This window comes from Balaenoptera acutorostrata, chromosome 6 (assembly GCF_949987535.1).
Source record: "Balaenoptera acutorostrata chromosome 6, mBalAcu1.1, whole genome shotgun sequence".
NCBI lineage: Eukaryota > Metazoa > Chordata > Mammalia > Artiodactyla > Balaenopteridae > Balaenoptera > Balaenoptera acutorostrata.
The window spans coordinates 76,003,329-76,030,799 of record NC_080069.1 but is presented as its reverse complement, the minus strand read 5'-3'; the positions used below and the strand labels follow the sequence as shown (position 1 = coordinate 76,030,799).

The window sequence follows — 27,471 nt, the reverse complement described above, 5'->3', positions numbered from 1 at the left end:
AATCAAGTAGTAGTTATGTTTGTAAGTGTGTGAGAGAAATTCATGTAAATGAAATCTGAGTTGTATTTTATTACTTTCTTGTATAGCTCTGAAATGAATGAGTTGGAAGAGTTCAGGGTTTATGTCCAGTCCAAACAAAATTAAATTAGAGGGAGTTAAAGAGAAGAGGGCAAGAAGTAAGTCTATATAGAAAAAAACAAAAAACACAAAAACCTATGATGATTGACTTATTCAGGTTCCTGGATTACAATCTTCAAGGAAAGATACAAACTTTCCTTCTTTTCTGGAATAACCCCGATGTTAACTATAGGGCTTTCTGCTATCTGAAGGTGCCCACTGCAATGCCAGTTAACAATGCAAATCTGAGAGACTGTATAGGCCGTGATCATGGGAGTCCTGGAGAGATCCTGCTGGTATTTGTGGTGGACCTTAAAGAGGCAAGCAAATGTGAAATTTCTAACTGATCTTGTATCCTTGGGGACAGAGTTTGTCCCAGAAAAATCATGAAGTAGGCAGACTCCCTTGGGCTTCAGTGAATTCTTTTCTAAAATTACGGGGATTGGAATACAAGAACTCTAAGATGGCTTCACTTTACATGTACCTACCACCTACCTTAGTAGGATGGTGATGATGATATTCTTAGTTGACCAGCACCCCCTTTCTAAACTTCCCTTTCCTGTGTAGTCACCTACTGCAGTATCTTTCTGTACCACTTTAAAAGCAAAGTCGAAATAAACTACCATAGACTTCAAACTAGAAGAGTAAATTTGAGACCCTTCCTTTAGAGACCAGGAACCTGATGTAACTTTCCCAAACCTTAACAAAAGCTAATAGCCAGTGGGGGGTATGGTTAGACCTCACTGGCTCTACATCACATAGAAACAGGTGTCCCTCACACCCACTTAGGAAAATAAATGTATTTTTAATCAATTCTGCGGATAGTACACCTCCTGGAAGAGACATTGGCCCTAGATTCTTTTATCAGCTATCAAGGTGAAAAACAACCCCATCATTCCTACAGAGGGAGAGGCAAACATAGTTAATCAGACTCTAAGAGTCATACTAATTGTTGATCAAGTAATGCCACAATATTCAATGGCTAAGGACCTCTGGCTGGTTCCAGTTCTTAAGAATCTGTTAAGCAGAGTTAATATTTCACAAAACCAAAGAGTTCAGTTGTGAAGCCCGAAGAGCTAGGAATCAGATTTATGTTTTCAATGGAGTTCTGTCACAAGTCACTTCCTTGCATCTCAGTCTTCATATCTGTTAAGTGAGGGAAGGGATACACACCCTAACATCCCACAGGAGTCTGTGGAAAGAAAATGAGCTAAGAATGTTGTTGTTTTTAAAGTTTTAAAAGTTATGCACGGATTTTTGTCTCCATTTATTTTAGAGAGGTTACAATAGCTTCAAAACAAAACGAAAACAGCTTCCTTAGAATAAATTGCACGAGGGAAGGAGAGGAATTGAGGTATCACAAAAGAAAAAATGAAGCGTTTCAAAGTAAGACTAGCCAGACAGAAGAAGGACTATGCTTTAAAACAGAACTTTTGTCAGCTCTGCATTTTTAAGTTGAATTAGTCATAGTTAATGTATTGGGTGGAAGAATTACTAAAAATCTGCCCCAAAGTATGCTGCATCCTGAAATGGAAAAACGAATTGATGCTTTCTCATTTGTGTTTATTCTTGAGCAACTTGGCCTGACATATTTAGTTGTTTTTTTAAAATTATTGACTCACTTTGCATTTATTTATCACCACTGCCCTCCCATACATATCTCGATTTTACCATCAGCAACACAAAGTACAAGGATGTGTTCAGTTTCACTACAGCTCTTCGCGTTTACAAGTGTGCAGCGCTGGCCTTCGGAATGCCCTTCTGATTGGCTGAGCCAATGTCAGTGACATCAACCAACTTACTTTTGATTGGAAGGCTGGTTGCTGGGACTGTAGTGTTTGCAGGAAGTCACTTAACTGTTTGCGAGCTGGAAAATGAAACTGAAGTTCTCTTTTGTCATAAGAAGGAACGCAACCGAGTAGGGAAGGTGTATCCCACACTCCGCAAGCTGGAACGTGAGCCAAGAGGCCTAGACCGGCTAAGGGATTGAGAGACACTCCCAAAGATGCGCGGCTGCTCCTTTCCAGCCTCCCGGCTGTTACCCTTTTAAATGTCGGCGTTCGAGGCTGTAGAGGTAGCACGAGGCATCGAAACAGAACTGTCGGATTGGCCGCACGCCTCAGTTCTAGACGCACCTCTCCACCGAAAGGCTGTTCTGACTGGCAGGGGAGGAAAGTAAACAGAGTTGAATCACCCTCCCCACTGGCCAATTGGAGGGGGTTTGGATTGTGACGTGATGGGATTCTGCGAAATTGTTACTGAGCGAGAGAATGCCGGAACGGTGCGGACCGGCGAGAGCAGGGGCTCAGAAGCCGTCAGTGGACTGGGGGAAAAGTGTCTCTTAGACCTGGCGCTTGGTCCGGCCCTTGCCACCCACGTCCGGGTGGTTGGGTGAATGTCCTGGGGCTTTGGCTCGACTGAAAAGGCGGCCGAGGGCGTGTACCTCTCTTGCAGTTTCCTCTCCCAGCGCCTCGGGGGCGTTTTCGGTCGAATAAACTTGCGACCGCCACGTGTGGCGTCTTTCCAGGGGAGCCGGCTCGGAGCAGACTGTGCGCCCGTCGGGGGGATTGCGCCCGGCTCTGGGCACCGGAGGCGGCGAGAGGCGGCAGCGCGGCGGAGCCCGGGGCCGTGGATGCTGCGTGCGGAGGCGCTGCCGGTTACGTAAAGATGAGGGGCTGAGGTCGCCTCGGCGCTCCTGCGAGTCGGAAGCGCCCCGCGCCCCCGCCCCCTTGGCCGCTGCGCCGCGCTGCGCCGCGCTCATCGTCCGAGGCCAGGGCACGGCGAGCCGAACCTCCGCAGCCACCGCCAAGTTTGGCCGCGCCTCCGGGGCTGCTGTCGCCCGCACCATGTCCGCGGCCGCCTACATGGACTTCGTGGCTGCCCAGTGTCTGGTTTCCATTTCGAACCGCGCTGCGGTGCCGGAGCATGGGGGCGCTCCGGACGCCGAGCGGCTGCGACTACCTGAGCGCGAGGTGACCAAGGAGCATGGTGACCCGGGGGACACCTGGAAGGATTACTGCACGCTGGTCACCATCGCCAAGAGCTTGTTGGACCTGAACAAGTACCGACCCATCCAGACCCCCTCGGTGTGCAGCGACAGCCTGGAGAGTCCAGATGAGGATATGGGATCCGACAGCGACGTGACCACCGAATCTGGGTCGAGTCCTTCCCACAGCCCGGAGGAGAGACAGGATCCTGGCAGCGCGCCCAGCCCGCTCTCCCTCCTCCACCCTGGAGTGGCTGCGAAGGGGAAACACGCCTCCGAAAAGAGGCACAAGTGCCCCTACAGTGGCTGTGGGAAAGTCTATGGAAAATCCTCCCATCTCAAAGCCCATTACAGAGTGCATACAGGTTAGCGGCGTCTCCCTCTCCCACCCAACTCTCGGGTTAGTTAACCTTTGGCCGGGCAGCCTTCCTGGGCGTTAAAGGACACCACGCTCGGCCGAAAGGGTGCAAATACTTAGGATGAGATGCTGTTTAACTCTTTAAAATGATTGAACCGGGTAGAGACGGAAAGCTCACAACCTTAATCGTCCCCAGCCTCTAGAAGCCACGGAGAGCCTTAACCTGGCGGGCAGAGTGAGTGCTGAGTGCCAGCCGATGTGCGTGGCTTCATGGGGAGTGGTGCCGCCCCTCCCCTGTCCCGCCCCGCCCCCTCCCAGGACTCCCGCACCCGGCGACTCTGGGGCCACCCCACTTGGACAGACGCTGGCGGGGGGTTGGAGGGCACAGTCAAATGGCGTATCTTTTATTTTACTGTTTTGGGATTGCCGCGAAGTGGCCGAAACCTGGAGAGAAGCGGCGCACATTATATGGAACCTTTTAGGGATGACTAAGGGCTCGGTTAGCTGTATGCTTGCTACTTTTCAGGGCTTGCCAAGGTGGGTTTAAATTTGGCCAAGAATCCCCAGAGAGGTTTAAAATAACACTGCTTCAGGCAGCAGAGAAGTTTGATCAAGTGATGGTTGGTTAACTTCACAACTAGTTAGCCTTTTTAATGAGATTTCAGAGTGGATTTTTTCCCACGTGATTTAGGTCGCACCCTCCACCCTGAATAGAGCAGTTAGTGAGGAGGTGTGGTTCTTGACGGAGGTCAAGGCTGATAACAAACGTTGGGATGTTCTGGAGGCCCTGTGGAAGGGTCTCTCCCAGGGAGAGCCAAAGGCAGGGCTGATCAGATGCACGTGGCTGGTAAGACATCTGCAGTATAAAATGGGCTTTGGAGACTTATAGGAACCTTGGTCAGCCAATTCTGTTGGTTCTGTTTAACATATTCAGAAAAAGTTGGAAAGCATTCACACTTGACCATGCTGTCTCCCCATCTTTAGTAAGGTTCCTTTACAGCTGCTGTTCTGATAAGGAAGCACAGTGCTTGGTCCTCTCATGAACTCCTTTCCCTCTGTCCTATAACACCATGTTTAGAGGAGCTTGTTGGAATTACTTGGAAAGTATTGTCGTTTTTTGGTGTAATTGTTGGTGCTTTTAAGATGAGGCCCTGGGCCTGTGGTTTCAAAATGATCATTGGCTGGTTTGGTTTGGTTTTGCTTTTTTTTAAAAAGGCCACGTAACTGCATCTCATATTTTATTTCCTTTGGAAAGTGCTTCTTGTGGAGGTGGCTGCTGGCACAGGAGTAAAGCTGAATTTCCTCCTCGTGGTTAATGCAGAATCAGGTTCTGTTTGCGGCTGTCATCTAGGTTGCCATAAAACAGCACATTTTAAAGTTTGTGTCTGTTAGGTTGCTGTGCCTGGCTTGGGGGATGTGACCTTTAGCGTGACTCCCAGGGTGAAGTAGGGGTATAATAACCAGAGGGTGTTACTCACCAACAGCTGCTGGGCGGGCCTGGCTGTGTCAGCCATGTTCCCGGAGTTCAGCTCACAGGGACACCCACTGCCACCTTGAGCAAAGGCACTTTCTCCTTCAGGGAGCTGCCCAGTTGTGCAGTTGGGGAGGCCTGCAGAGCTTCTCTGTGAGCTCCCTGAGTCTGTCCAACTCAGAAAAGCATTCTGGACCATTCTGCTGAGCGATTTTCTCAGGCATTTATAGCAATGGCTGCTTAGGTGTGCGTGGATGCATGCTGCTCTTTAATTCTCCATGAGGCAAGTCAGCTCGGTTGTTTCAGGAGAACCTTTTACACAGTCCAGAGTGGAAAACGAAGTGAAGTGTTAATCCCATTTTATATGCTACAGTCAGTCTTTTGAAACTAGTGATGTGGTAATTGCAGGTGTCTTATTTATGTTTGGGGGCTCTGTAATGCTAGGACATGGTTGGACAAAACCCTCAGCCTCTGTAAAGACTGTCAAAAGTGTACTCCTGCTAGAGAAGGTGTGTGCAAAGGATACTCTAAATAAGAGACTCGTAGGAGGCCTCATGCGTTTGGAAGTTTCCGATGCAGCTTCCAGTTAGATTGTCTTTAGGGTGGGGTAGCATCTTGATTTTAAAATTTTTTTTTAATTTTTTAAATTTTTTCCTGGTATTAAACCCAGAAGATGGCCAAGAGATAGCAATTGGAATGTCTGTATTTTGTGAAGACTTTAAGAAGTAAAATTCCAGCCACACCCCCCCTGCTCAATGTGGCCCAACCAGAATCCCTCCTGCTGCTTGCTCCTCTCCTCCTAGAGCCTCATACAGCTGCCACTTTTATAGAACCAGTGGCTTTATTTATTTATTTATTTGTTTTGGCCACGCTGCGTGGCATGCGGGATCTTACTTCCCTGACCAGGGATCGAAGCGCAGAGTCTTAACCGCTGGACCACCTGGGAAGTCCCAGAACCAGTGGCTTTAGAAGTTGAGCCACTTAAACAAAATTGTGTTTAGTTCAGTGCAGTTATTTCTAGAGTATCCTAGGAGAAAAGACCCCTTTGAGGTGGACTGAGGTGGGTTCTCATTTGTCCTACTGTTTCCCAGTTGTGAGATGTTAACCTAGTTCCTTGAAGTCAGAGCTTGTAAACTAGAGGTCTGCTGCTGAATTTGCTTTGCTAATTTGTTTGGCTTGACCAGCACAGGGTTTGTAAAGATTTTGTTACTAACATGGAAAAATCAGGATTTCCACACAAACCCAGATTTCTGGCTTCTCTGGAAAAATCGAATGAACTGGCAATACTGTGTCTGAATTCCTGCCCAGCAACAATTGGCTTGAACTGACCGTTCTTTATATGAGGTAGTGTCCCTTATTTTAATCATTTACATGGTCTCTGTTGGCATTTAAGTTTGCAGTCTCTTCTCTATTTGAGCCTCAGTTTCTTAATCCACAAGATAGGGTACTATCTCTGAACTTGGATTCTTGTGCAAATATAATAATTTGTGTGTAATGGGTCGAGCTTAAAATCAGGAAACATAGGAGAAACTTATTTTTAAGTAGTACAGTACTTCACATTTTCTAATACTATGTTCAGTTTGTTTTTCTTCACCCTCTAGATCAGATATCTTCTCAGGTGATGTACCTATAAAATTTAAGCAGTGGATCCATGGTTAATCTGAAAAAAAGTACAAGGAGTATGAGCTTTTCTGTCTCCAGACCTTTTGGACACTTTAGAGTGTATTTATTGTTTCTGATTAAGTATTAGACCCATTGGAATACTTTGCCTGAAAACACGTTGAGCTTATTATTTGAAAATGCAACCAACTTTAAGTTTATCTTGGCACACCCCACATCCACACGCCGCCCCCCACATCTGAGCACACACCCCAAATTGGCCTCCACAAACCCACACCCAAACCCACTGACTCCCCAGACCCTCTCCCGCATCCCCTCAGCCTCTCTAGGACCGTGAAAAGAAAAAAGAAAAAAGGATTAACCCAAGTTTCCTAACTTTGTGGTCACCCTGCACATGCACACAGGCACACCCACACACACATACACACACGGGGGTATCTTTTGGAGAGGTAAACAACTGCATCCAAATTCCAGCTCAGAAGTCATCAGAACCAGCTGATGTAGAGTCATGCTAGGTTGCCATCGCAGTGATAGAAACCTTAGGCCTTATTTCCATGCCAGGTGCAATTTTACTATCTCTTTGGAGGGACTTAAATCAGCTGTCCCCAAATGGTGACAATGGGTTGAGCTTAAGGGCACTGCTTACAGGATTCTGAAAACCAGAAAGCCCTAAATCCCAATCATCACACCCCAGTTTTGTGGGAAAAATTTTAAAACAATGTATTTTTTTAATAGGGCAGAAGGAAGTTCATGAAAAACAAGGAGAGACAAGAGCTGCAAAAGCAGCCAACAGTGGCTGCTTCTGTTTCTCTTTATCCTGTTTGAACATTTCTCTGGGCTACCTAGAATATCTGGTGGAGGGGACCTGGGTAGCTCCTGCCAGGGAAGTTATCCTCCAAACAGGAAATAGATTTTTCTGGCCTCTCTAGGAACATCCATCACTGGCTAGCTCTCACTCAGTCGGATTTCCTTCCCTGAGACTAAAGTTTTACAAGTTTGCTTATACAGGAGCCAGGCCTGCTCTGTGCCTCATGAACCCTTCTTCCTTAATTGCTACAAAAAGCTTTGGAGTCAACTTTTTGGTTCAGGAGAGTCTAGTACCATCAGAGGTATGAGGAGGACCCACTTCCATTACCCAGGAGGCAGGGGTTGAGGGACAGGGCAGGGTGTTGACATGGCCTCTGGGCAGCCCATTAATTAGCCCCTGCCCAGTCTTTCCCACTTGCTCTTCTTTTCATGAGTAGAAGGGAGGCCCTGTGCCTTGATCCTTAAGGAAACCTTCTCTCTGCCCCATTCTTCTTTCCATAATGCTCCCCAAAGTGATGTAGAGTGGTATTTCATAGCCTGACATGCTTCATCCAAGATATACTTACAATTAAGTCTGAGTGGGGCCTGCATAGATCATCGTTTCGCCACCTTTTCTTCCACTTTCTCTCCCCTAAGGAGATTAGCCATTTTTTCCCCTATAATTGTCCTCCCCGTGACATTTTAGTACCACAGATATACTGTAGAGCTGCTTATGTACTGTGCCCCTTTATAAGGTCACAAACCATTGTAATAACTAAGACTTTTATAACCTGCCAAAGATCCAGTCTTTGCCCTGTGGCGGCGATTTCACCCCCATCCCCATCCCCAGTGAGGCTGTCTAGACCCAGGCTCATGTATCCTGTCGGGGAAAAAATGAGAGCAAAGGACTGCAAACGGGCTCTAGCTGTGGAGGATGATAGTAGCCTAAGAATTGCAAGGATGTCCTGTAGGGTTTGTTTCTGGGTTTCAGACAAGAGGCTAGAGACTCCCTTGCTTCCAAGGAAAGATGGCCCACAGCTGCTTGAGCCCCAGCTCACTGCTGGAATCTCACCCTGGGGACTGAGGCCTGTGAGGGGGCCTAACAGCTTGTTATTCCTGGTCCTGGAGGTAGGAAGGACCAGTTGCTCCCTCCTCACTTTCCCCCCGTCCTTCATCATCCTGCGTCTAGCTGCCCTAGCAAGACAAAGCAGGGTTGCCTTAGAAGAACGGCTGCTGCTGGCAGGATTACTGTCTCACAACAGAACATACAAGTGGAGTAGAATTACAGGGTAAAACCATTGTTTCCCGTGATTTTCCTCTCAAATCTGTGAGTGGTGAGAAGAGAGAGGGGAGGAATGCAAGTGGGGCCTGGGTCAGGGAGGGGGAGGTACTGGAGTCCATAGCGTGCTGTTTTGATGGTAACACCCCATTACCTTCAGACGCAAAGATGTAACCTGAGGGAAATCAGTTCTTGAGACTCTGAACATAAGGGTCAGATATACATCCCTGGCTCAATTGTTGACACTTATCCTAAGAACTAGTCATTCTGCAACGTCTGTGGGAAATTCCCCGATTGAACTTCCCAGGGAGAAACATCGTATGACATTTTGGAAAGCGGCTGACAATGGTCTTCCTTAATAAGCTCATTGAGAAGAAAAGTGGGTGGGTGATTTCCCAGTATTCACTCGTTCAGGAGCCCCTAAAACAACCTGACGTCGTGCCCTGGTTAGAGTCGGATTTCTTGACCATCATTTTGATTTCTGAATGCCTTATGATCGTGAGCATACTTGATTTAAAAAAAAAAAAGCCAGCTTTGTCAATTTTGTTAGTCTTGACTTCCAAAAATTTTTTCCAGTTTCTTTTTAAATTTTCTTTCCTCCTCTTGTCTGTTCTCAGGCTTGGAGAAAGAGCTTGCAGCATTCCAGGCCTCTGCTGCTAGAATCCTCCCCCACGTCCGACCCTCCCACCTTTTCCTAATGTTTCTCCAGCAAGCCGGGTGCCCACTGAAGAGCGTAAATTAGTGCCTAGTAATTGGTACAAAGGCACTTTCTGTTTCTATGCAACACATGCAAAAAGGAGGGGTAAAGGAAGGAGAAAAGCCCACAGACAGTTAAAAAGGGAAAGAAATAGGATCCTCTGCCATGGTCTTTGAGCAGTCCTGTCTCTTGCTCTGCCCCACTTTTTGTTGGGAAGTTAGTCACAGGCCTAAGCCCAACTCAGAGCACTTGGTGGCAGCAGTTGTTAGTATCAAAAGAACAGAATTTGGAGGTTGGAAGTGACCTTGAGAGGTCATCACATCCATCATTTTGTCTGTAAAAAAGTGACTGCTTTTTTTTTTTTTTAACCCTCTCAGATAGATGAGGATTGTTCCATTGAGGCATTGGGGGTGCTCTGGAGGGTTTGGAAGCACACCACCAGGGTTCAAAGGCTGGCTCTCTGCCTTGGCAGGCACGTAACGTTGGGCAGAGCGTGGAAGCTACCAGAGCCTCAGTTTCCTCAGCAGCACAATGAGGACATGGGGTCCTTGGAAGTTGAAGTGCTCCAGGCCGGAGCTTAGCCAAATGGAGATCTTCCTTCACTGTGAATTCTTTGCAGTTCTTAGATTTGGATTCCTTTCCCCCATGGTCTCCTGAGGATTTCAATCTGGTTAACATTTTTTTGTTTTGTTTTAACCTTGGTTTAAAGAGCTGCTTTGCATTAACCAAATTAACGGAGTGAAGGGGCAGAGGTGGAGTCAGTCGGGGGACCTCTGCCCTTTTATTATGGGAGCAGCACCCTGAAACAGTCCAAGGCCATTGCTTGTGAGATTTCCTACTCCTCCCTTCCTGGAGCCCTCCCGAAACTTTAATACCTTTTTGGTGCATTAAGGCCAGGAGTAGACATTTGTCTTATCCCAGCCTCAAACAGTCCCCTCAGCAAATAATAGGACTAACGTTATTATTCATAGAGAATGCCTTTCCCACTAAGGGAGTGAGAGGCATCCATTTTTCATGCGTGGGATTTTCCAAGGCATCCTTTCCATTTGTGCTTAAAGCCCATGTTTACAATGGTGCACCCGCAGGCTTCCCTTGTAATCTCAGTTTGTCAGCCTTTCGAGTCCTGAGATGAGAATTGAACATCTGGATCGGAAATCTAAAGGTTCTAGAGCTACAAGAACCAGTAAGCTCACCATCTAAGCCCAGGACCACTGGCCATTTGAATTTTTTTTTTAACCAAAATTGAAAATGATCGCAAATTTGAACAGCAGAATGGAATTCAGCCCTGATTGAGCCCCTTTTTTTTTTAAAGTGAGGACTTTATTTAAATAGATTAAAATAAAGAGATGGGAGCTTAAATCATACAAAATTAATGACAAGGATTTGAAAAGCAGGCAGCAGTATTTTGTATTAAACAAAGTGTGAACGTTTTTCCATGGCAAGTCTCCGTTGTTTTAGAAGTGCCTCCCAGAGGACCTGACTTGAACCGAAGTGGGGCAGTGAGGCAGGCAATAGACAAAAGCACAAAAATTCTACCTGAGAATTATGGACATTTAAGAACTGGAAGGAATCGTACAGATCCTCTTTCATCAAAGAGATGGAGGTTTCACCATCTCTCCCTTCCAGGGAGCCAGCTTTGATGAGACGGAGGCAGTCAGAAAAGCAGAGTAAGGCCTGTGAGAAGGAAACCAGCCCACCCTAAGGAACCTGAATATGAGGGGTCTCCAGAGAGGTCTCTACCTTCAGCAGGGAGGCAGTAGGTAGAGCCAGTAGAACACGGGCTTAGGGGTCCCTCAGACCTGTGTTTGAATCCTGCCTCTGCCACTTTCTAATTATGAGAACTCTCTGAGCCTCAGTTTTCCCATCTGTAAAATGGAGTTCAGTAATTATATATTCATAGAGTTTTTATGAAACTTAGTTCAGATGAGGTATTTAATGCATTTAGCACAGTGTCTCCATATACTAAGTATTACAATTAAAAATAATCTACATGTGTTGGCCAGAAGCCCTTGAGGTGCTTAGAATTTTTGTTTACAGTTCCACATTAATCCAGCAGCAGCTCATTCATTTAAATAATACTTGTTATTGAGTAACTGTTACATGCAAAGAGCTGTGCTAGATGTTGACAGCAGGTACTGTGAATGTTGTGGATAATAATAGTGTTGATAGTAATAATAGTTATAAATTATTAATACTAGTAATAATGCTATTAATAGTGATAATAATGAAGCATCCAGCATGTATTACACTCCAAGTTCCAAGCCAAATGGTTTATACACATTGTTACATTTAAACTCCCAGAAGTCCTATGCGATAGGAAGGTACTCTTATTCTCATTTTATAGGAGGAATTGGAGTTAGTTAACTTAGTCCAAGGTTACTCTGAAGTTTTCCTAGTATGTTTCTAGGTGCTTGGAGTTGCACCATGAATGGTTGTTGACGAAGACTCCTTGGGTTTTTGCCAGTGGTAAGAGACCCTGTGTTTTGCATGGCTCTCTTGGATTTGGCCCCAAAGCCACCATTGTCTCTACTCTTGGGTTCTAGCTCTGGCTTCTGGTTTGTTTTTATGAAGCTTGGTGAGGAATACCTTCAGAAATCATGAACCTGGCCAAACCCATCCTGTATTTTCCAGTAGCTATCCAGAACCTTCATCCTTCCAATTGAAAAAGATCCCAGTTGTGGGTCCACAGCTGTTTTAATCAAGCCTCTTGGTTGTAAGGAACAGAACCCAAACTTGGACTGGCTTAGTAAAAATGAGAACTTTATAGGTTGCCATTTCCACCACCTTTGGGGTAGCTCTGGTGTTAAGGATCTCTGGATACAAGTGGTCAGTGCCTTCCTCTCTCCCTGGCCCAGCCTTGCTCTCCTCTGCTTTGGCTTCATTCACCGGCAGGCTGTCTCTGAAGGGTGGTAAGATAGCTGCCAGCAGTTCGGACTCCCATCCTGCTAATTCAGCAAGCCCTGTGGAAAGACAGTTCCCCTTTCCTAATGATTCCAGCAAAAGTCCCAGGCTTCAAGCTTCAGAACACAGAATTTTGTGCCTGTCCCTGAACTCAGTCACTGTGGCACAGCTGGGTCACATCCAACCTCTGGGCCTGGGGTGTGGGGTCGCCCGTCTGGAATTACGTAAACTCAGAGTGAGGAAGGAATGGTTTCCAAAAGGAAATTCAAGGTGTGCTGTTTATTACCCCAAAGAGGCAATAGGTGCCAGACAGGCAAAACCAACAGCTGTTCATTCGATCCACCCATTTAGAACTACAGACAGGATATTCCCAAAAGCAGAGTTTGACAAAATGAGAGACAGGTTGGTATGACAACAGTTTTTCTCATTTTTCTCCCCTTTGAAGAGAAAGAGCTCTGAACTCTCTCTGGAGTTCAACCTATAAGATAACTGTATACTAAATGGTCTTTGTAGAAGATAGATTATTTCAACACGTATTTCTTATGGTCAGGCTCAGCCCCATAGGCCCTGCTCAGTGGATGTTCTAGAAGCCAGTACCCAAAGCCTCACACGGAACACGTATAGCGGCAACAATGTGATCAGCGGCACCGTTCACTTGGTCTTAATTCCAGCCATCTGACTGTTTTAATGCCCAGAGAAATGACTTGTGTTTACGTGAACATTTGTCACCCTGTGTGCTGATAGAGAGGCCTTGCCTTTACAAAGATGGGCTGTTTGTATGGTGGTTCCCACTGGGATTCAGAAATCTACCCGGTGTACATGATGCCCAGCAAAAACACTGCAATAAATCGTAAGAGGCAAAAATTAGATCTTAAAAATAACTTAAAAAAACATACAAAAATGACTTAAATCCCTACGCTGTCATAATTCTACAGTAGTTTTGTACCATTGCTGTTTTAATGAAAATAAGCAGAATGACAACCAAACAGCTGCTTTCCCTCTTGGGTGTTGCAATTCATACCCACGGCCAGCCACAAGATGCCTGTCTGCTGAGCATTACCCACCGAAGCGGGGGTTCCCAGTGTGAAAGAGACACAGGCTGCACCTCTGACCTGAGTCATTTTTTCCCAGTGCCCTGCTTGCTCCCAAACTTCAAAGCGCTGTCCAGGAACGCCTGCCCCAGGAGGGCTGAGGGAGACAGGCAGGGGTTGTTGGGTAAGAGCTGGACAGCTCAACCCTGCCGTTCTTCGTGGTCTTTGGTGACAAACACCAGACTGTATGAATTAGTGGCTCGCTCTGTAAAAGCTGGAAAAATGATGTGATGATGGCGCATGTGGCATGTGTGAGTAGGATCTGTGGTCGTCGCAGCCTTACTCTCGTGCCAGCCGTGTACAGAGGTTGAGCCCAGAGAGAAACAGCTGGAAACCTGATGCTGGAGCAGCGTCACTAGTCACTCTGGGTCACTGCCGTGAGTGCCGTGACCTGGGTGGCAGGTAGAGGAGGCATGCACTAACCAGACGACAGTCTCCTGTGTTTTCCTGGTTTGCTCATTGTCTTTTCTGAGCCAAAGAGAACTGAGTTCTCTTGAGCCCCCCTGCCCTCCCCACCACTTCTGCTGTTGGTGGACAAACTTCATCTTGGCAATTTGGGGTCTCTCAGTCTCTTTTGTGTTCAGGTTTATTCTCTTTTGGGTACCTAGTCACAAAATCGGAGTTCTCTCTGTCTCTCCTTTTGCCTTTCTTTCTTTCTTTTTTTTTTTTTTTTAATTAATTAATTAATTATATTTATTGATATTTGGCTGCATTGGGTCTTTGTTGCTGCGTGGGCTTTCTCTAGTTGCGGCGAGCGGGGCCTCCTCATTGCGGTGCGCGGGCTTCTCATTGCAGTAGCCTCTCTTGCTGCGGAGCACAGGCTCCAGGCCCGCGGGCTTCAGTAGTTGTGGCTCGTGGGCTCTAGAGTACAGGCTCAGCAGTTGTGGCGCACGGGCCCAGTTGCTCTGCGGCATATGGGATCCTCCCGGGCCAGGGCTCGAACCCATGTCCCCTGCACTGGCAGGTGGATTCCCAACCACTGCGCCACCAGGGAAGCCCAAATATTTTATTTATTTTTTTCGTTAATTTATTTATTTTGGCTTCGCCGGGTCTCAGTTGCTGCATGCTGGATCTAGTTCCCCGACCAGGGATCAAACCCAGGTCCCCTGCGTTGGGCGTGTGGAGGCTTACCCACTGCACCACCAGGGAAGTCCCTGCCTTTCTTTCTCCTGGGAGTGATCTGCTTAGTAGGCAGGAGCCTCATCTCTTCTTCCGGCATCATGGAAGGTGTGTCCATGTTGCGTGCCATCCTCTGACCTTGCTGGTCTCCCCCAGGGTGTCATATACCAGCTTGGGTCCTGGTCCTCACATGCGACATTAGGAGGGGTGGAAACTTAGGCAAACACTTGAGACCCCTTTCTCAGCGTGGCTACCCAACTCCTCAGGTGCCCTGGTGTGTGTGGCGACTTCCCTAGAGAGGCTCAGACAGGCTCCAGGCATGCCGTGGGCCAGGCAGCAGTGGTCGCGCCTCTGGGACTGCCCAAGACTGCTTCTAATAGGAGAGTCCAGAACGCTTGCACTTCTCAGACCTCTGCATCTGTTCCCTAAACACAGCTCCTCCAATTTCTCTCCCTATAGCTCAGGTCTTGCTACGAAGCTCTGGCAAATTAAGAGAATTTGAGGATTTCAGGGTCTGCTTTACATTTTTAAAACTCTATTTTGAAACCTCAAGCTTAGCAGCAACTTACTTGTTTTAAACTGTCTCTTCCCTCCCCGAGGCAATGCATCTGGAAAGGAGGGCCTGGGAGTAAGAGGATTAGAAAAACACAGGAAAAAGGCTGTCTCTACATTTAGTTAAGGTCTGTGTTCTACTCTCACCTCTAATCTTGTTCTGTGCTCAGAACTGAAGCAAGAATTTGAAAACCGGTTCTAAGGATGTCCTTGGGCGAGTCATTGGCTCTCTGAGTCGGCTTCATCTGAAACAGGATGGGTTTGAATTAGGTGGTCATAAAAATAACCCAGAATGCAAAGATTCAAAGAATCTACGTTCTCAGCATAGCTTTGCCCTCAAGCTTACATATCCTGTTCAATGTTTAGTGCCTAGTAGGTTATTTATTTACTATTTCTCTTTTCCACAAAGAACTGGGCAGAGGCAGTACAGGCTGGGGTGGGAGGAAGAATGCAGTCGTGGGGATTGGCTAATCTGGGCCTGGACCTAGCTGTGCGGACGTGGGGAGGTCACCTCACCTCTCTGCCATTTCAGAGTTGCTGAGCTGGGGGCCAGGTAATGGAGACATCAAAGCATAATGATATATTTCTTGCTGGGTTGAGAACCTGAAGAGTCAAGACTCTATTGTCTGTCATCTTCATTTCTGAGGTCCTGGCACATGTGCCACCTCACAGATCAGTTGAGGTTGGGAATGTGCAAGCAATATTCGGACAGGCTTGCTTCCAAATAGCTAGGCACCAGCTTCCAGTGAGGAAGTACTGCATGACAGATGTTACAGACACCCACTTCCCAGTGCAGAACCTCAAGTATGGAGACAGGCTGCCTTCCACAGATAAACACAGGGACCAGGAAGTAAAATCTCACATCCAAACTCTATAGTGACTCTGTTGCATCAACAAATGAAATATAAAAGGAAACCAAATCACAAGAAGGATTCAGAGAGAGAGGCCAGGAGCAAACCATAATGTGATGGGATGGCATTCAGGCAGGATTCTTCTAAAGCTATCAAGAATTTTTATCTTTTTAGGACATCTACCTGTGTAGGTAGTAGCAACATTTCTGGTGCACAGGAGGCTTTTAATTTCTTGATTTTTGAGTTTGATATTAATTGGAATGATTTATGCAGGGAAATGTAGAATTGGCTGTACCCAGACGATGCAAGTGTATGGGTGCTTCTGCACTTGGGTGTGGAAATGAAGAACAGTAAAGCAAAGCTCACATTTTGTACCTGCAAGTTAGCATTGCTCTCCCATGGGGAATGAGGACCGATGATAATGGACAAGGGGGTGTCAGTGGCTTCTGGTTGCGGCAGTTGTGCGGGCTGGTGCTCCACCAGGAACACTGCACTGGGCTCTGGGCTTTGTGTGTCTGCGCCTCTTTCTCCCCCTGCTTCCTAAGGAGCCTGCCCCTTGGTGGGCAGCCCTGCCATCACTGCCTGTGTCACTTGGTATCTGAAGGGAGATTCCTGTCTCTTCTCACAGGCCATTTTCCTTTCACATACGGAAAAAGGAGAGGAGGAGGTGGGGGAGGAGTGAGAAAACACATGTAGTTTACTCTGAAAGTTTCTCACTTTCTCACAATTTGAGAAGGAAGCAGAAGGATTGTTTGCCTTTCTTTGGTCTTGGACCCTGGAGTCTATTTCTCAATAGAGTGTAAACCACCCACCCCTCGAATGGAATAGGATCTTGATCAACCCATTGGTGGAAAAATTTGAACTCCTATGCATCATTTTTACCTTTGTTTTGTGTAAGACTTTTCTGACTTCTCATTATAAAAGAAATTTGTACTTGCTTAAAAAAATCAGAAAACATAGGGGAAAATTACAAAAAGAAGTAGAGGTTATCCCCTCACCTGTAGATAAATATTGTTCGTATTTTGCATATATTCTTGCAGGATTTTTCCTCTCCTTAGATGTTCACACACATACACAGCAGATCATGCACTGCTCTTTTCACTTAGCCGTGTATTGCTAACATCTTCTGTATAGAATAATCTAGTACCTTTTTAACAGGCACATATTATTCCACTGTATGGAACGCTGAAGTATTAAACCAGTTCTTTATTGTTAGACATTTAGGTTGTTACCGAGTTTTACCTTTTATAAACAATGCTGGTATCCTTGTATATTTTTGTGTTGCTCCCTAATTGTTACCACAAATAATTCCTGGACAAATGTATTGCCAGGTGATCCTGGAACAATTATAATTTCCACCCATGCCTATTTCCTCATGCCACCATCAATGATAGGTATATGAACATACTTTTTAGCACTTTTACCAGCCTGATGTGTATTTCATTGGTGTCTTGATTGGCATGTTTTGATTACTTATGAGATTGACTATATTTTCATATATTTATTAATTGGCTGTTGGTATTTCTTATTTTATAGATTACTTATTTGCATCCTTGCCCAATTTTATGAAGTTGGGCTATTCATTTTGATTTGCTAGTGTCCTTTCTGTACCACAGATTTTAACCTTTTGTCATAGGCTGCAATTTCCTTTATTCGTTCACTGTTTTAGTTCTTAAATTTTTTTACTTATATGTGCGTGTGTGTGTGTGTGTGTGTGTATGTATATGTATCTTACCATGCAGAAGTTTAATATTTTTAAGTATTTTAAAACTATCCTTCAAATAGGATACTGCCTTTGATTTCATGTTTAGGAAGTCTCTCCCTATTCCAGGATTCTAAAAATATTCACCTATATTTTCTTTTACCTTTATGGTTTTATTTTTTACATTTACGTGTACAGTAAATGTAAAAAATTCCATTTGGAATTTAAGTGTAAGGTATAAGGGTAGGAATCCAGATTTAATTTTTTTTTTTTTACCAGATATCTATGCCATTTATTGAATTAAACATTCTTTTCTTCACTGATTTGAAATGCCCATCCCTATAGTCCTGGGTTTATCTTCAGACTTGACTCTGCTCCACTGATTTGTCTTTTCCTGTGCTGGTATCACACTATCTTAATTTTTGCAGCTTTAATCATACATTTTAATAACGTATTGCAAGCGCTCATTTATTATTGTTCTATTCCAAAATTTTCTTGGCAAGTTGAGCGTATTTATTCTTCCCAATGAACTTTAAAATAATTTTGTCAAGTTCAAGAAAAAAGAATGTCTATGGTGTGTGTTAATTTCATAGATGAATTTGTACAGAATTGCCATATTCAGAACACTGGGTCTTACCATCGAAGAACATGGGAAATGTCCCATTTATTCATTTCCTTTCATATCGTAGTTTTATGATTTTCTTCATGCAGGTCCTGAATTTTATTGGTAGGCTTACCCTGACTGACTGTGGTTACCATATAAGAAAACCATTGTTCTTTTGTATATTTACACCTATGAATGCATTTTTTTCTCCAATTTTTTTATTGAAGTATAGGTGATTTACAGTGCTGTGCCAATCTCTGCTCTGCGTTTTTAATTTTTGTTATCTTAGACTTTCCAAATAGGAAGTTGTATCAGTTGCAAGTAATTCTTATTTTGCCTCCTCCTTCCCACAATTTACTTCTTAATTTGTTATCTAATTGCAGTCACTAGCATTTCCTGAACAACATTAAATAGCTATAATGATTGGGGCAGGAGTCCATTCCTGCCTTGAGCTTGACTTCAGTGGGAATGCTGCCTTCATTTTACTATTGACCCTGCTGGGGAAAGGTTTGAATCTATATTTTCTATCCTGTTAAGGAACTATTTTGTTTTCCTAAAAGCTTTTATTAGGGATGGATGTTGAATTTTATCAGATATTGTTCTGCATTTATAAAGGCAAGATATGAGTGTGGGTGGGGGTGAATTTAACCTATTAAATGACGTGTAATATCATTATGATTTTCCAATATCAAATTATCCTTTTATCTCTGGAATCCTAGTTGCTTTTTTGTAATTAAGAAAAACACTATTTTTCCTCAAGAAACGGCCTTGATTTTGTACATCTGTGCGAAGCTATGATTATTAATTGACATTTTTAGAGTTCTATTTTGAAAAGGAGGCCCAATTCCCTTAGATTTGTTTTACTAGATTGGGTTACTTCTGCTCAAAGCAGTGGAAGCTTCAGAGTTGGTATTTTTAACCCTCTTAAACCCAATTAAGTTTAGCCCATTTGGGGCTCTTCCGTGGAATTGTGGGAGGGGAAGAGAGAGAATCAGAGAGGGGAGGGGGAGGGTCTAGACCCTAGGCCAGGACTGCAATGGCTGTCCATCTGAGCTCTGGGGAGCTTGGACAGGGCTGGATATATCCAGTTAGCAGTCCCCATACTTGTCCTCGTTCTCCCTCTATATGGAAAACTCACCACTGTTCATTTCACGACTTTACCGAAAAGAATAAGCTTCACTTGACATCATCAACTAATCACCGGGTAGGGTGGAGGCTCCTTAAAAGCAGTGAGCCATCAAGTTAGCGAGTGCATAGCCAGAAGGGCCCCCCTCCACTTCTCTTGAACCCACTGGAGACCCAGGAGAGTTCTGGAGACCTGACCTGTCTCTGCAAAGAAAGCCTTTTACACGTTTGATGCAGTGTTCAGTAGCCGTTTTGATCCAGTGTGTTTTATACTCAGAGCTGAGTCTGTCAGTGAGAGGCGCTGAGCTTGTTGCTGAAGGGGAAGGGAAGTGGTATATAAATAATGAGAATGCACAGAAACTTGTGCTGTTACCAGCTCTGCTCCAGTAAAGCAGACTTTATTGTGTCACTGCTTCTGGGTGTGTTTTCCTGTGAAGGCCAGAAATAAAGCACAAGTACATGTCTGTTCTTTTTTATTTATTTTTTTCCCCCAGGAGGATGGTAACTCTCTCATTAATACGAAAGACAAGTTTAAATATTCCTTAATTGATAGTTGCTTTACCATATGATTTGTTCTGTATAAAGAAGGTTAACCATTCTTTTGGGGGCCTTAGCCTTGAGCTAAAGGAAGGGCCTGACTTGATTTACCCCCGGCTGCAGGATGAAGGGCAAATCCCAGCCCTCCTAAGCCCTCTCTTTTCCACTCTGCACATCATCTCTGGTCCCATTCAGCCTGAAAATCTCTTCCCTCTCTACATATGATTTCCCCATTCCATACTTTCTTAGGTTCAAAACACGTATCTTTTTCTAGATACCTTAATATGTGTCCATCATTAACTAACATGTGGAAATGCATCCTATAGTAGGTTGTATGCAAACTCTCCACTGGGTTAAAGAGGTGGATGATTTCAAAGGGCTGCAAATTGCAAATCCCCAAGAAGAATCCAGGTCCCCTGAACACACACTGCTTGGCTGGCACGGTGTTTCATCAAGTGTTGAACTTGAATGCCTTTATGTGTGGAAAGCACTCCCCAGTTGGCCCCAGATTCCTCTACAATCCATGGTCTAATATACTTGGCATTTCACCCACTTTTATTATGTGTCTGGCTCCTGTAGACATTTGGATTTACAAATTCTGGTGTACACTAGATAGAAATTCAGGCCTGCAGATTGAGATCGGGGTTAGCCAACTTTCTATAAAGGACCAGATAGTAAATATTTTAGGTTTTGTGGTCCGTACGATCTCTTATCACTACTCAACACTGCTGTTGTAGTGAAAAGGCAGCCATAGGTAATACATAAACAATGAGTATGATTGTGTTCCAATGCATCTCTGTATGCGGACATGAAAACCTGAATTTCATATAACTTTCTCCTGCCACAAAATATATTACTGTTCGATTTTTTTCAACCATTTGGTAAAAACTAAGTATAGGAATGGTGTTTATTCCAGCAGGTGAGATTTGACCTATGGTCCATAGTTTGCTAACCCCTGATTTAGATCATTGACCAAAAGCCCCTAATGCTTTTCCAAAGGATCCGAGAAAACTCAAAATGATCCTAGAGCTTTTAGACCAGCAACTCACTTCCAAGTAGATCTATTTTTAAACGCTTGGAAACTGTAAGCTTGAATTATACACGTTATATGAATCTAACAAAGGCTACTGTTGGCTCTTATTTGCTCTGGGCTCTGTGGGTGGCCCTGTCGTCTCTGAAGCACTCAGGGAAAAGGATGCTAGGTCAATGACAGCACCTGGATTAGAAGCAATGAGAACAATCACATGACAACTATGAGGGGCAGTGAAGAGAGTGTAGCCATAAGCTAGACCGAAAGTGAATCCAGTGGGAATGGACCCTGATTACACTTGAAATCTTTGTAAATCATAAGCGTAAATACTTAATAGCTCTCCAGTACATGCAGCTGATTCAGGCTTCATGACGATTTTCCACTGGCTATCACTTCCATCTTGTTGAAACAAGGGGTGCCTTATTTCTTTTCCAGTCTTAGCACACAGTAGAGTGGTCTTCTGACCCATTTTTCCCACAATGGACACAGATCCGTTCAAATAAATTAATCTCCCCTCATGACTCGCTTGAAAGAAACATGTGCCAGTGAATAACTAAACCACATCACCACTCCTTCAAGGAAACCGCCTCTGATGGGTGTTTGTCCTAACAAGTGTTGAGAAAACACGGAACTTCTCCTTGTCATCGCTTTCCTCCCCACCAAATCATCAAGCAGTGGAGAGAGGGCTCCAGGAAAGGGACAACAGACAGGGGTTTTTGGTCTGTTTTTTTTTTTTTTTTTTTTACAACTTATCACGCTATGAATTCTAACTCTTCATTATATTTTTTAACATAACATGTTTAAAGAACACTTCTCCCATAGATTCTTCGTTTGGGTTAGTGAGGACTTGGCTGCAGTCTGATTCAGAAATAGCCCGGAAATATTCCTGTGATCTGGGAACTTCTGAGCAGGATTTGGTCCCCTGCGCGACCTGGAAGATGAACACACACGCACAGAGTTGAGGCATTTACTAAATGCTTGACAGCACAGGTAGCACGGAGGTCAGACGGGACGTTGTCCTTGCCCGGGGAAGCTCAACCTTGTTGGGTTATGATAGCCTGCATTTCACCTTTTGCTCAGAAGTTCTGCTGAACTGGGTAAAAATGCTTTTTAATCCAACAGAAGTTGCAAAAGTGTAGTTTTCAACCCCATGTCATTGGATTTTTCAGAGGGTTCAGTCTGAAGCTCTTCTTTTCCTCTCTCTCTCTCTCTTTTTGGCCCTGCTGGAGACTCTGAGTGTCCTCGTGCATCATCCACCTTGGGTAGGGCTCAGGATTCACTGGCTTGCTATTGCCTTTTGCTGCTGTGACTTTTCAGCTTAGAGCTCAGCGAGGAAGTATTTATACTTAGACCTGTGTATAGTGAATCTGTTTATACAAATTTGTTCTGCCCACATCAGGTTTCCCATAAGAACAGGTAGGTTGTACATGGCGTGATGGCCATACCTCTGCTTAGAGAACAGCAAATAAAACCTTAGTCACGAAGGTGATAGAGGTATTTTGTTGTTATTATCTTTATTTTCACATCTCTGGCACAGGTTAGGAGAAGCTGGGGGAAAAGAATCATTTTTGGATGACTCAGATGCACCACGCTGGGCAGCTCCCAGCCCTTTGAGCCTCTCTCTGGGTTCCAGGAAGGTGGGGACAGGAGTGAGAAAAGATTCACTCCTCACACCTACCTAAGGAGTGTCTGGAGAGTTCTGTGGAAACGAGAGTCTGTGAAGCAGCTGCTTTGGGCTGTGCTTGGAAAGGTGTGAGGAGTAGGCAGGCAGGTGCTCAGAGCTGGGGGGTGGTGACAGTCACTCACAAGAAAAGCAAGCAAGACTCTGATCTTAAGCAGCTCTTTCTGCCTGTCTGCTTGTGTGTGTCCTGCCCAACAAACATGGACACAGACTCTCCCCTGCCAATCCAGGGGTCAGGAGGCCCCCAGTGCTGGCCTGATCATGTCTGGAGGGCGGGGCTTAGCTGCGTTTTAAGTGGGACAGGGAGACGATAGCGTGAATCTGAGGAGAGCAACCGTAATGGGAGGGATGTGGAAACCCTGACAAGTGTTAAGCCTCATCTGTAAAATGGGCCGCCTCCGTGGGGTGTCCTGTAAGAAGTCAGTGAGATAATGCATGTGCAACCCTTAGTGCTGTGCCTGCGCTTGTTATTTTAGAATAATGTGAGCTCTTCTTTTATGAGAAATATGGAAGAAACTGGGATTGTTTCAACTAGACCAGAAAAGATTAGAGAATGGCGTGATAGCAGTCTTCAGATAGTTAAGGGATTATTAGGTGGCAGAGGGAAAAAACTAATTTTTAGTGTTAAGACAATATAACGTACAATATGGCCTTCGCAGGAAGGCAGGTTTCACATCAATAAGAGTGTTTATTACAGGGATGCTCAGAAACAAGCAGGCTTCCTCGGCAGGTAAGGGGCTCTGCCGCCGGAATTGCTCAGGCAGAGGCTGGGTGGCCAAACATTCAGGAGCTTAAGGGGAGATGCCTGCCTCTGGTGGGAGGTTGGTTGGATTAGATGCCCCAGTTCTCTTCCATCTGTGCGATGCCAGGAAATTTAGCAAAGGACTAAGGTTTTTGACACCTCGGAGAGAACTCGTGAAACCAGCAACCGCGTAGACAAAAACTGGAAAATATAGTTTCCAAGGCTCTTGGGGATCCATTGGGTACAAATTGCAAGCTCATTTACCTAGAGAAGACGATTCTCAGCAATTTCTTCGTGGTATTACTTTGTTAGGGCTGCCATGACAAAGTACCACAGACTGGGTGGCTTAAACAACAGAAATTTATTTCTCACCGTTTTGGAGGCTGGGAGTCCAAGCTTAAGATGTTGGCAGAGTCAGTTTCTTCTGAGGCCCGTCTCCCTGGCTTGTAGCTGGCCATCTTCTCCCAGCATCTTCACACAGCCTTTCCCCTGCGAGTCTGTGACCTAACCTCTTCTTATAAAGATACCAGTCATTCAATTACATGACCTCATGTAACCGTAATCACCTCTTTAAAGACCCTATCTCCAAATACAGCCACATTCTGAGGTACTGGGGGTTAGAACTTCAGCCTGTGACTGGGGGGCACACAATTCAGCCCAGAACACAAAGGAGTTATTTTCTGAGTCATGGGATGGTTGACCAGGACCAGCCTGGAGAATTTCAGTTACACGTTCTTTAACCTGTATCCCTGATTCTCTTCTCTTAGGTGAACGGCCCTTTCCCTGCACGTGGCCAGACTGCCTTAAAAAGTTCTCTCGCTCCGACGAGCTGACCCGCCACTACCGGACCCACACGGGGGAGAAGCAGTTCCGCTGTCCGCTGTGTGAGAAGCGCTTCATGAGGAGCGACCACCTGACCAAGCACGCCCGGCGGCACACGGAGTTCCACCCCAGCATGATCAAGCGATCCAAAAAGGCGCTGGCCAACCCTTTGTGAGGTGCTGCCCACCGAGCCAGGGAGGGACGGACCCGGAAGGACGAACTACTCCCAGCGAACAGACAGACAGGTGGGAACCACGGCCCAGAAGAGGCGCGCTGCCAGCACAGGAAGTCGCTGTTCTTTGGTCACTAGTCTAATTTTCCTCTCCCTGCGTTGTTTTTAAAAAGCACATTGTAGCCTAAGATCAAAGTCAACACTTGGTCCCCCTTGCAGAGGCAACTCTGAACCGTCTCTGACTGTTGGAGGGAAGACAAATGCTTTTTTTTTTTTTTTTTTTCCTCTCCTTAATTTTCTTTTGGGGGGGGTGGAGGGGTGGCAGGTGTGGGGAGGGGGTTAAAGCCAAGACTGGGGTAGACTTTTAAAGATTCAACACTGGTGTACATATGTCTGACTGGGTGAGTTGACTTGTAGCATCACACAGTGATTCTGGGCCCTTTCTGCTTGCTCTCTCTCAGAATTGTTTTCTTACCTTTTAATGTAATGACGAGTGTGCTTCAGTTTCTTTAGCAAAACCACTCTCTTGAATCACGTTACCTTTTGAGATACGAAACGCCATAGCACAGCTGTCTTTATGCAAGCAAGAGCACATCTACTCCAGCATGATCTGTCATCTAAAGACTTGAAAACAAAAAAGTTACTTATAGCCAATGGGTAAGCAGTATGAATTTATACTAATCAAGACACACCTTTGAAAGGTTACTGTAAGTACAGAACTTTCAAACCTTGCTTTGTATGAATTGTACTTTTTGAACATAAGCTGCACTTTTATTTTCTAATGCAGAGGATGAATAAGTTAAATACATGCTTTAAGGATAGAAGCAGACATTCTGTTTGGAACCACGTTATAATCTGCTTATTTTACAGTATACACATTTCCCTATGAAATCATGGCAGAGATGTGAGGGCAGAATATATACAACAGATGCTGAAGGAGAAGGAGGGTAGTATATATATTTTTTAATTTAAAAAAGAACAAACAATTTTAACTCTATTAACTTTTCCAAAATTTCCTATCCTTTTAATTAACCTCTTCTTATTGTACCATAATGCCACGAAGGGCGAGGGCTTTGACTCTGTTGGGTTTTATTTGAATGGGTGCATAACAGTAACTAGCTCTGGAAACGTTTATTCTTCGGGGAAAAGGTTTGTCGGTTACCTTCCCATGTTTCCTACAGAACCCCCAATAACAGGTGCAAGAGTTACATAAAAGGAAAAGGGAGCTGAAATGTGAAAAGAAAAATAACATACCCCTATAAGTAGTGAGCGCTAAGGGAAGATACCATGATGATTTCAGAGGAGACTGTGCAAAATCATCCCTTTTGGAGAAGGAAGGCACATGGAACATAGAGGAATGAAAACACAACACTGTATCTTTTATATCAGTAGCCTCACCACTATAAGATCTCGTATCCAGGGGTCTAAAATGGCCTCAACCACTATATGCATAGTATACCATTTACCTGAAAACTTAATTTTGGCCTTTATGTGGTCAGAAAAATGAACCGAGTTTTCATCGTTGAGAAGAAACCTCAAATAGGGGAGTCAGCAGTGATCATGGGGGAAATGTTTACATATTCTTCTTTTTCATCAGAAACAACGTTTTCTGACAATTTTATCTGATATTTAAAACAGGGAGTTATGGTGCACTCTAGTTTATACGTGTGCTATGAGATGTGTTGTGTAAACCTGGGGTGAATTCATCATTTCACCTGACACATGCTTGTTTCCAGTTCAGAACCAGTGTGGGCTCCTGCAGCAGGCATGGGTCACAGCTGACTCCAACTTCCAATACAGTAGCCATCACTAGCACGGTGTTTTTCTTTTGTTTGTTTAACCAGCGTAGTTGTATCAGTAGTTCTGGAAAGAGAACTGCTTTTAACATTAGGGACTGGGAGCAGTCCATGGGATAAAAAGGAAAGTGTTTTCTCACGGGAAAACATGTCAGGAAAAATAAAGAACACTTTCTACCTCTGTTTCAGATTTTTGAAACGCTTATTTTAAACCAAATTTTAATTTCTGTGTCCAAAATAAGTTTTAAGGACATCTGTTCTTCCATACGAAATAGGTTAGGCTGCCTGTTTCTTACTGAACTCATGGAATGGTTCTGCTTGTGATCCTCTGCATGCTGCCTTTTAGTGAGTGAGGAGTTTGGCGTTGCCTAGCAACCCACTAACTTGTACAAACTCATCTTTCCCTCACAGAACGAAATGAAGGAAAACCAAGCAAAGTCAGTGAAAGACAATCTTTGTAGTTTCAGGAGTAAATCTACATGTGGCTTTTGTCCAGCACTTCGATGGATGTAAATGCAGCAACTTGTTTTAAAAAAAAATGCACAATTTACTTCCCCAAAAGAGTTGCTACTTGCCTTTTCAAGTCGTTGAAGAACACACATTTGATATTCTCTTATATGTTATAGTAACATAACGTATAAACTCAAGGCTTTTTATTCCTTGTGATAAATCCTGTTTTAAAATGTCACAAAACAGGAACCAGCATTCTAATTAGATTTACTCTATCAAGATATGGTTCAAATAGGACTACTAGAGTTCGTTGAACACTAAAACTATGAAACAATTACTTTTTATATTAAAAAGACCATGGATTTAACTTAAAAAAATCCAAATGGAGGATAGTAATTTTTGTTTACTTTTTTAACCAAACTGAATTTTTTGAAAGACTATTGCAGGTGTTTCAAAAGAAAGAAAAATTGTTTTATCTAATACTGTAAGTAGCTGTCATATTCTGGAAAATTTAATAGTTTTAGAGTTAAGATAACTCCTCTCCTTGGTTAGGGAAGAAGAAAGCCCTTCACCACTGTGGAACGATGCCGTGGCTTTAAGGTGTAGCCCTACATCATGCTTCTTTTGAGAATTATATTTGGTATAGTTATAATTACAGAAACTGACTCGTTGTCAGTTTGCAGGTAGATTAAGCACAGTACTCATCACTCTGGATAGATTGAGATGTTCTTTCACAACAGATGAATGATCTGTAACACTGTAAGATACTTATCTTTACAACTGTTTAATCAGTTTTATTTTTGTACAGTATTAGTGACCTAAGTTATTTTGCTGTCCCGTTTTTGTAAATCAAATGAAATTATACAAGAGGATTCTGACAGTAGGTATTTTGTACATATGTATATATGTTGTCCAAATAAAAATAATAAATGATAAAGATTGCATTGTTCCAGCCATTATGTGTTGTAAAAGGGGCATGTTT

At 44.3% G+C, this 27,471-nt stretch overlaps 2 protein-coding genes across 3 annotated transcripts in view; one reads left to right on the top strand and one right to left on the bottom strand.

The window, feature by feature from the left end:
• Window positions 1–1,349: 1,349 nt before the first annotated feature.
• Window positions 1,350–2,965, bottom strand: LOC103001209 (uncharacterized). The gene is made up of 2 exons (XM_007182311.3): window positions 2,561–2,965; window positions 1,350–2,276 (listed from the first exon to the last, which is right to left on the bottom strand). The coding sequence occupies exons 1-2, from the start codon at window positions 2,963–2,965 to the stop codon at window positions 1,827–1,829; spliced, it is 855 nt and encodes a 284-aa protein (XP_007182373.1). The 3' UTR covers window positions 1,350–1,826.
• The window catches only part of KLF9 (KLF transcription factor 9), a 100,398-nt gene continuing 75,777 nt past the window's right edge, over window positions 2,851–27,471 (top strand). Inside the window, exons 1-2 of one of the 2 annotated variants that reach the window (XR_009008681.1) lie at window positions 2,851–3,468; window positions 24,017–24,900. Coding sequence is in view for 1 of the 2 variants with exons in the window: in XM_057548883.1 (XP_057404866.1) it covers window positions 2,964–3,468; window positions 24,017–24,246 (735 nt within the window). In the remaining variant the exon portion in view is untranslated. Of the gene's footprint in view, window positions 3,469–24,016; window positions 27,434–27,471 lie in introns of those variants that run through there. The other variant, XM_057548883.1, reaches the window with a different exon arrangement.

Bases quoted from the DNA above. Each gene is read 5' to 3' on its own strand.
- LOC103001209 (XM_007182311.3), bottom strand. From the start codon at position 2,965: ATGGTGCGGGCGACAGCAGCCCCGGAGGCGCGGCCAAACTTGGCGGTG. The intron at 2,277-2,560 runs GTACACGCCCTC...CTCCCCTGCCAG, and splicing joins GAGAGGAAACTGCAAGAGAG to TCAGAACAGCCTTTCGGTGG.